Genomic DNA, 8,810 nt, shown 5'->3' with positions numbered 1-8,810 from the left:
AGGACACAATATAATCAGATAATTTAAAATACACTTTATTTTAATATCAAGAAAAATCTAGATTAGAAATTGCTCTTTTTACATTTGCAATCCAGGAAAGATCAGTATTAGTACCAGTTGTTAGAAGTGTGGCTAAATCAACCATGAATGTGTCAATTGTCTCGATAGTAGGTGGCTCAGTGTTATCTAAAGGAAGAAAAATATAAATAATAAACAAGATTATAGATTAAATAATATATTATTTGATTATTTTTTATCATTTTTAAATATATAATACACCTCAACATTATATGTACAAAAATGCTAAAAATTTATTTTTGTTTATATATAATATACATATTTATATTATATTTTCACTGTAGGAGTGTTATACTACGGGCAGTTAGAAACTTTAGACAGCCGATCCTTTGACATCTCCCAATTATTATTAATTTTGCACAACTGACTAGGAAAACTAAAATAATTTAGTAACAACTTGTCGTTCTTAGATGATCTAAATAAAGTGCACATTTCTAAAGAGTATAGACTATTAATAATAATAAAGTTTAATTGTGTAGAGTATATAATATAAATATTTATAAAAATAAAAAACAGAATTAGATAGATGTTGAATATTTTCCTTATTTCATTTGTCCAAACACAGAATAAATGTGTATTTTGGTATTAAATTTGAAATAAATGGTATAATTATACCATTATTGAAACTTAATACTTATATAGTTATACAGTGATGGAGAAACTAAATAAAAAGAGATGTGGTCCACTACAATGCTATAAATGCCAATCATAAAGGTATGTGCATAACTATTGTCATTATAAATCTTGATGTCAAATATGGTGAAAATCACAATGGTCTACTCAAATGTACCCTCAGACAAAGGACCACCGTGCCAACTTCAAAAGGTATCGAGCACTTAAATCAATTTTTAAAAAACCTAACAGCTAAAGACTGTGATTCTTCAATTCAAGTCAAATTCATTTCACACATAAAAACTACAAACAATTTAAATTTAAACACAGAATATACTATACTCCAATACTTTTTTACATTTGATTTCAAATCTAAATTTAATAATCAGTCCTTTAACACATTGACTGCCATGCGGCTGCTGGCGGCCACAAGATTATTTATCATGGGTACACCAAGGACATTTTTCAGTGTCATTATACATTTGTACTTGGATATATATTATTGTTTTTGAAAAAAAATGTTAAAATTATGTTTATTACATCAAAAAAATTGCAATTATTCCCGTTACGCCACGGAAAAGTTAATAATATAAATCTAAATTAATTTACTGCAGCCCGCGGCCGTATGGCCTCCTATAAATGATATAGTGCAGCAGCTTGCAGTCAACGTGTTAAATTCCCTTATTTTTTAAGTTCTAAAGGCAATTAGCTAAAAGCATTAGCTCTTCTTAACTGTTTTTGTCTATTAATACTTACTCATTACAATCTTATCTATTATTACTATTTATTTTACCCTCATTAATGTATTTTAATATTCAAGTTGTATTTTATTATCAATATAATTCATGTACTATAAAAAAAAAATTGGCCCATGAGAGAAAGCACCTGAGCACAGATCAAAACGTGTTCAAACTCATCAATTTCACATACTGATAACATTGGTGTCAGTCAACATCAAACTGCTGTCAATTTACATATGCGAAACAGGTGCGTTCTCTTTTGGAATGGAGATTATATTATGGACTTATTTCCATATTAGTTTACAAATTTGATTATTTTAATAGGTATGTATTACATACCTTTTTTTTTGTATATATAAATTTGTTTATAATTAAAACTGTAACTGAGAAAATTAATGGTCTTATTTATACAGTTAACTTAAAATAAAATTAATCAAAATCTTGATTCATAAAATTATTAAACTGTGGAAGTGTTATACTACGGGCAGTTAAAACTTTACACAGCCGATCCTTTGACAACTCCCATTTATTATTAATTTTGCACAAGTGACAAGGCAAACTAAAATAATTTAGATGCAATTCGTCATTCTTCGATGATCTAAATATTGTGCATATTTAATTTTATCATAAAATATTAGAAAGCTATTAATATGTACAAAAAAAATATTTATTTTTTAATGTGAAGTTTACCTGAGAATGCTATGTTAGAAAAACTATCTAGAAGTAGAGATCGTAATTTAGTCAAATGCTGTTCATAATTTGAACATCCAGCTTTAAGTTTTTCAGTGTTAGCCATTAATTTGATTATACCATTATTCATGTTTCCAATATGTTTATCTAAGACAGATACTTCTTGTTCTTGATCTGTTACCGTTTTACGGAGGTATCGTAGTTCACTTTCTCTAGCTGTAAACAAAAAATAATAAAATAATAATAAAAAATAAATTAAATTAAAACAAATACCAACCTTTATTAAAATTTAAGAATTCTTCTGTATAAATAGGTATATCATGAACCGTATTACTGTTATCGTTAGATGGCTTTTCTTTTACTAATTTTTGATCCTAAATAGAATTAACACATAGACAATTAATTAATTAATAATAATTAACAATGAACATGTAATTATAATTTATTTTTCATTCAACTATTATTATTCAAAGTTCCAAAATTAAAAATTTATTTTAATATGAACAATATGATTTCTTTTTTTAAATTCATTATTATACAATTATTGATGTTGATAATTTAAGTTTAAGATTTATTTATTATTTAAAATAAAGAATTTATGTGGCTTGGTGTGGTGCGATCGTACATTCAACTGCGGAAACACTATACACAATACAAGTGTACGTATCGGCCGGTGTTACTAGCTCTCGGATGGGTGACCATCCGGGATTTTAGTGACAAATCCTTGCCACACATACAAACAATCGTGTTTCAACCTACCGTTCCTCCCCCCTACAAATTAATAAAACCATCCAATGGCTTTTGTTGTCTCGGATAATAATAAGAATTTATGTGACAGATTATAATGAGTAAGTGTTTTGAATTTAACACTTCAAAAGATATTCAATTAAAAAAAAAATTACTAATTTTATAATAATAAACATTTGAAAAATTATATAACTGAAAATTTTAACAAACCTCTTGGATTGAGGTATTCACTTTTTTTTTTTTCAATTTGCGTTGAATAAAATTTTTGTATGCATCAGTATTTTTATAAGCTGCTAATTCTTCAACATATTTTACTCGTTCTTGTTCAGCAGCTAAAAGATATTGCTAAAATAATTAAAAGTAATACAATATTCCCATAGAAGAATTAATTAAATTCTTTCTAATTGTTTATAGATAGTTTTTTAAATATTTATTTAAAGAAAATTACTTGTTTTTTATCTGCCGGCAACTGGTTCCATTCAGTAGCTAACACTTTGGTAATTTCAGCAAATGGTAAACTGGGATTTTCAGATCGGAACTGTTCACGTCTGTCATTTAAAAATCGTATGTACCCTATATATATACAGACAGATAATCTGTACATTTTTTATAACTAAAAGAAAATATATTTGTTAATTACCAGAATGTGGAGGTCTTGGTGCTGTTTTGTCACGTAAACATTTCTTACGCTTTTTACCTTTTACATTATTTTTATCCGCCTTTTTAGACATGCCATTTTCAATGAATTCATCATCTTGACCTACGACATTTAAAAATAAATAATAGGTAGGTAATGGACATACCTACTATTATTCAAATACAAAGTGATAAACGGTACCTGATTTGTCCACAGCTCCAGTGTTTTCAGACTGAATCATTGTAATTTATCAAGCACGTTCTTTTACATAAAAACACAGCTTACGAGTAAACGGCTTTCAGCATTGGTCGTTCCGACAAGTTTTTAAACAACCGTAGATAGTAAGCAATAACAATTGAAAAAATCTAAAAGTATTGATTTTTACATCGTTTAAGAAGCGCACTCGCAAATGAAGGGATAGTGGTACTGGAAATACTAGAAATTCGGCCGGTCATGTGGATACACTATACAAACAAAACATTCAATAACCACGATTGGAACCACGACTATCCAGTATCCAAACTCCACATAGGTCACAATATTATTTTTTGTCAACAGTGCACCCAACCTTAACGGCCGGAGTTCAGTTAAGACATTTTAATGTCAAAAATAATATAAATCGTATATTATATTCAATATGTTGTTCAATCGTTCAGTGGTTAATCTTAATATTCAACACTCGATATTTTAAATATTTACGTTTTACACCACTAGGAATTTTGTTTTTCTATTAATCGCTTATTATGTAATACATTTTTTATTGTGAAATTCGAACTTTAATGTGTTGGATATTCGAAAGTTGATCTTTGATTAGGACACACTGCGAAACATATTTCTTTTTGCGGTAAACTGTAAAGCACTAAAGCGTAGCCGCGTAGGAGGAGTCCCTGCGGCTTGTAGATCGTTTTGACAAACTAAATTTCTTTCCCATTAAATTTAAATTCGTTTTAGTAGCTGCAGTGTAGTAATTTTAAAATAGATAATCATAAATCCAGATATGGGATCAATAGTTCTAAAGAGTCTTTCGGTTCTACTTGGTATTTTTTTCCTATTTGTAGGTACTCTGAAAATGAGTCCTGTCATCAGTAAAGAGCTACACAAGGATCTCGTAAGAAATAATTTATGTCAATAAATAATAATTGCTATTAATTCTATTATTAGGTATAATATTATCTATGACGTGATAACTGTAATTGATTATCAAGGTTTAAAATTTAAATTGATTGGTACAAATATTTATTCATTACTCATTTTGATTGAATTTTTTTTTATAAGAGTTAATTGTTTAAAAACTAGATATCTCTATCTAATTAATTTAATGGTGGTCTTTTTTTAATTTTAGAACATCAAAAATAACCATATGATTTTTAAAGGACTAGGTATACAGGTATTACAAAAATTAAAATTTTATACCTCTACAATAATAAATATTTATTATATTTTATTTAATAGTGTAATTCATTTTAATTAAAATTTTTAAAACAATTAATTGTATTTCAGTCAAGATTGGTACAATTTAATTAAAAAATACAGTGAATTATAAACTAAATTTTTGCATTAATCTGTGAGTAATATTTTATCATCTTATTTGAAATTTAAATTATTACGTTTAAATATTTAACTTGTATCGAAGGTTCATATAACTACTTCTCTTGCATAAATAATTGAAAAATTAAAATAGTAAGATAGAAATTATAAATAATATAAGGTACTTCCTGTTTTATTTTTTGTAAAAAATTTAATTTATTACTTACTAATGGAATATACCTATATTGTATAATTTCATTTAATATTGATTTATTATAATTTTTAACACTACCTAATTAGCTCAGTCAATCAAAATAATTTAGATAACAAAAATGGAAATTTATTTTTATAAACATGAATATTATTTAGTGTTTTTGATGAATCTATTTGTGGTAAAATGTGCTGATTGGCAAAATGCCCGCGTATGAATTTAAAATATTTGGCACTAGCGTAAATTTGTTAAAAGATTCTACCAAAATATGTAACTATTTATCAATAGTTTGTTCTGAAACTAAGAGATTTTAAAATATATTTATATGAGTTAATTATAATTATATAGTTATTGAAATAATATATTATGATTATTTAGAAGTAAGGAGATAACACTATAACATAACAATATTGGTAAAATATTTATGATATTTATTTTTCTGAAAAGAAGAAACAGTTTAATGCTCATATTTTCATTTATGAAATGAATAATTGAAAGCTATTAAATAATTTATGTAGAATAAATATATTATATTATATTAATCTAGTTATTATTATTTTTTTTTATATATAATAAAATTATTTATTTAGAAAGTATGTACATTATTTTGAATAGTATATCCATTTCTTTGATACGACCACAATATATTGATTGTAGCTAATAATTATTATAATTTATCTAAAACTGTATTTTTTCAGCGAAAGGACTATGTTAAGTATGCCAAAGTATTTCCATTATCTAAAATGATAGATTTTAAAGTGCCAGCCAAATGGTATAGAAGAGCTGTCGGTGGAACAGAAGTATTAAGTGGTGTTTGCTTGGCATTTGTTCCTTATAGTATGTATTTAATCACAAAATCAACTACTTTTAACCCATTTACATGTTTATATGAATATTCTAATTGTTATGGTACATTTATTCTAATTTAAGGAAATGTTAAACAAGGGGCGAATATAACTCTTTTGATGTCACATTTATTGGCTGTTTATACACACTATGCAGCCAAAGATAAATTTGAACGGATGGCTCCAGCATTAGTATTTTTATTCATGTTAGCTGGACGATTGGTTATTGATTATCAATTGAGGCGCAAAGAACTGGCAGAAATTGCTGAACCTAAAGCTCAAAAACAAGAATAGAAAGATAACAACTTTTCCCAAACTTAGCTCATTTTTATTAAAATTTTTGCACATTAATTATTGTAAGGATTTGTTTTTTAACTACTAAAGCTTGGGAAACACAACCCCTGTTCCATCCCTCCAAAATATGATAACAAATTTTTGTGTTCATTCATTCTAGTCATTTATGTTAGTACCTATGTAAATAATTTATGTGTAGGGTGTAAATCTTTACATAGTTTTTTTTTGTTTGTTTGTTTATTTGGTTTTTTTTTTTTTTTTTGATCCATTTAAACGTCATGTATATTAAAAATAAAAATAATAATTTTAAAACAATGTATACATTTTTTTAACACTATTTTAATAATTAGTAAATAATAATTATGAATCTTCACCAGTTGTAAGTAACTTCAGTGCTTTTTGTAAATTAGCAATGGACTCGGAAACATCATCATAGGTTAATGCACTAGCAGCAAACTTGCAATATTTTTGTGCTTTAGTGATTTGTGATGGTGATAGTTGTATTCCATCTAAAATGTAAAATTATTTTTATATATCTGTAATAATAATCACACTTTATCCAATCCAAAATACACCATTGTTATTAGATTGTTTTGAAAATAAAATATTACTTATTAATCATGAATTTATACAAAAAATAATTTAGAAAAATTATACCTCTGAGTAAAGCTGGTCTTTCTGATACAATTGGCTGTATTTCTGTTGGACTAATCGTGGACATATTAGGTATTTTCTGATACTCATTAGGAGTCGATGCAGGATAATCTAAAATTATACATTTTAAATTTTTATATACTAGATGATTTCTTATCAAATAATACTCATTATTTCAAAATATATTAATGTTTTTGAAAATATTTTTTTACATAATTTCAACTCAATATAAAACCATTTTTTTAAGTTTTTAATTTAATTGAATGAACATACATTTTTTATTTATATTCTGAAGCAGAATATTTTTAAAGTAATTTGACACACTAAAATGTAAATTCGGGCAAAACGCAAAAATGTAAGTTAAAATTTTTTAAAGTTTAGATTAATGGAATTAAGTGAAGTGGTACGCGGATACCCCACAAATTATGGTTTATTACTCCACTCAACTAACTTCAAATACTTAAAACAGTTATAAATCATAAGCTACTCATCCAAATTTAGATTCTTATATAATAAAATTTTCCAAAAAATATTATTATTCAAAAAATGTTTATCATTCAAAAAATTATAAAATTGTTTATTTTGAGTTATGAAGGAATTATATATTGACTATAACTTTTCATTCTTTCAGTATTAGCTTAAATATTAAATTGACCTTCATATGTATGTGTAGTAGGAGTAACAGGAACAAAATTATTTGTTGGTTGTTGAATGTCTTCACTTTGATTTGGAATGTTGAAACCAATTTGTCCACTTTCTGTTACTGGTGGTCCAGGAGTAGGAGTCTCCCCATTTTTCATGCAATTATGAATGTATGTTGCCTTCCATTTTGCATATTTTTGAGTATTTGTGATCTCTTCAGAAACATCCCCAAATACACTTAGGACATCCATAAGTAGTCCAGCAGTAAAAAACAATTTAACTATATTCCTAATGAAAACAAAAACATTACACTTAAAAACAAAAAGAGATGGTATAAATAAGTTATACTTATTATAATTTGCCTGGCGATCCATTCCATCAGCAAAATTAAACAATTTTACTGCATAATTTTCTATATGTGCTTGAGCAGCAGTCTCAATTGTGATCATATCATTATCTTTTAAATTATTTTTTTGTTTTTCCAACCAATCCATTAGAGATACTAAAAACATTTTTGCATCTTTTGATGATTTATCAAGTGCCAATGCAGTTTGTAGGGCATATAGTCGACCTAAAACAAAACAATTACTAACATGCTTATGAGATTTATCAATGTCAAATAACTCACACCAATAACTGATTACTGGATCTTTAGAATCGTGTTCTAAAGCAATTTTAAGATGATGTTGAATCTTCTTTAAACTTTCCGGGCATTCGGGAATTTGTGCCATCTTATTTAAACGATTTAGTTTTCTTTTATTGAAATAGGTATTGAATTAAGAAACGTAAACGAAATTGAAGGACATCATTGTGTATAAACAATAATAATTAAAAATAATCTTTCTAGCTAAGCGAGTAATGTTTTCAATTCACGATCTTGAATCGAATGTTCAACGTTGACAATAATAATTACAGCTAACGTACAAGAAAAACACTATATAGGAATAAGACATATGATAAATATATTAGTCATTACTCATTAATCATTATTCATGAGATCACAGACTACAGAGGCACACGATCCTTAGAATGTTGATAATTCCGTAGTCCTGTAGAAACATGAAAAACGACGACGAAGATCAAAACGTGTGATACGATATCAATATGACATACGATTGCAATTCCTAAGGTCG

General features: G+C 26.5%; 3 protein-coding genes across 3 annotated transcripts; 1 reads left to right on the top strand and 2 right to left on the bottom strand.

The window, feature by feature from the left end:
* Positions 1–11: 11 nt before the first annotated feature.
* Positions 12–4,020, bottom strand: LOC113555148 (high mobility group protein 20A-like). Its single transcript, XM_026959489.1, has 7 exons — positions 3,706–4,020; positions 3,508–3,627; positions 3,316–3,440; positions 3,078–3,212; positions 2,398–2,494; positions 2,121–2,336; positions 12–186 (listed from the first exon to the last, which is right to left on the bottom strand). Exons 1-7 carry the CDS (start codon positions 3,743–3,745, stop codon positions 47–49), a joined length of 873 nt encoding a protein of 290 aa, XP_026815290.1. The 5' UTR covers positions 3,746–4,020; the 3' UTR covers positions 12–46.
* Positions 4,021–4,282: 262 nt separating this feature from the next.
* Positions 4,283–6,406, top strand: LOC113555150 (transmembrane protein 35A). The gene is made up of 3 exons (XM_026959491.1): positions 4,283–4,612; positions 5,941–6,079; positions 6,173–6,406. Exons 1-3 carry the CDS (start codon positions 4,502–4,504, stop codon positions 6,379–6,381), a joined length of 459 nt encoding a protein of 152 aa, XP_026815292.1. The 5' UTR covers positions 4,283–4,501; the 3' UTR covers positions 6,382–6,406.
* Positions 6,407–6,626: 220 nt separating this feature from the next.
* LOC113555149 (vacuolar protein sorting-associated protein VTA1 homolog) lies at positions 6,627–8,742 on the bottom strand. Its single transcript, XM_026959490.1, has 5 exons — positions 8,306–8,742; positions 8,026–8,248; positions 7,691–7,965; positions 7,039–7,146; positions 6,627–6,890 (listed from the first exon to the last, which is right to left on the bottom strand). Exons 1-5 carry the CDS (start codon positions 8,406–8,408, stop codon positions 6,742–6,744), a joined length of 858 nt encoding a protein of 285 aa, XP_026815291.1. The 5' UTR covers positions 8,409–8,742; the 3' UTR covers positions 6,627–6,741.
* Positions 8,743–8,810: the final 68 nt, after the last annotated feature.

This window comes from Rhopalosiphum maidis, chromosome 2, assembly GCF_003676215.2.
Source record: "Rhopalosiphum maidis isolate BTI-1 chromosome 2, ASM367621v3, whole genome shotgun sequence".
NCBI classification, from domain to species: Eukaryota; Metazoa; Arthropoda; class Insecta; order Hemiptera; family Aphididae; genus Rhopalosiphum; species Rhopalosiphum maidis.
This window is presented reverse-complemented; position numbering and strand designations above follow the sequence as displayed.

Coding starts and splice junctions, on each gene's coding strand:
- LOC113555148 (XM_026959489.1), bottom strand. CDS start 3,745: ATGATTCAGTCTGAAAACACTGGAGCTGTGGACAAATCAG. Junction 3,628..3,705: donor TGGAGCTGTGGACAAATCAG/GTACCGTTTATC, acceptor TAAATGTCGTAG/GTCAAGATGATGAATTCATT. Junction 187..2,120: donor TTCTAACATAGCATTCTCAG/GTAAACTTCACA, acceptor TTCTTCCTTTAG/ATAACACTGAGCCACCTACT.
- LOC113555150 (XM_026959491.1), top strand. CDS start 4,502: ATGGGATCAATAGTTCTAAAGAGTCTTTCGGTTCTACTTGGTATTTTT. Junction 4,613..5,940: donor AAGAGCTACACAAGGATCTC/GTAAGAAATAAT, acceptor GTATTTTTTCAG/CGAAAGGACTATGTTAAGTA. Junction 6,080..6,172: donor CTTGGCATTTGTTCCTTATA/GTATGTATTTAA, acceptor TTCTAATTTAAG/GAAATGTTAAACAAGGGGCG.
- LOC113555149 (XM_026959490.1), bottom strand. CDS start 8,408: ATGGCACAAATTCCCGAATGCCCGGAAAGTTTAAAGAAGATTCAACAT. Junction 8,249..8,305: donor TCCAGTAATCAGTTATTGGT/GTGAGTTATTTG, acceptor GTTTTGTTTTAG/GTCGACTATATGCCCTACAA. Junction 7,966..8,025: donor CGCCAGGCAAATTATAATAA/GTATAACTTATT, acceptor TGTTTTCATTAG/GAATATAGTTAAATTGTTTT.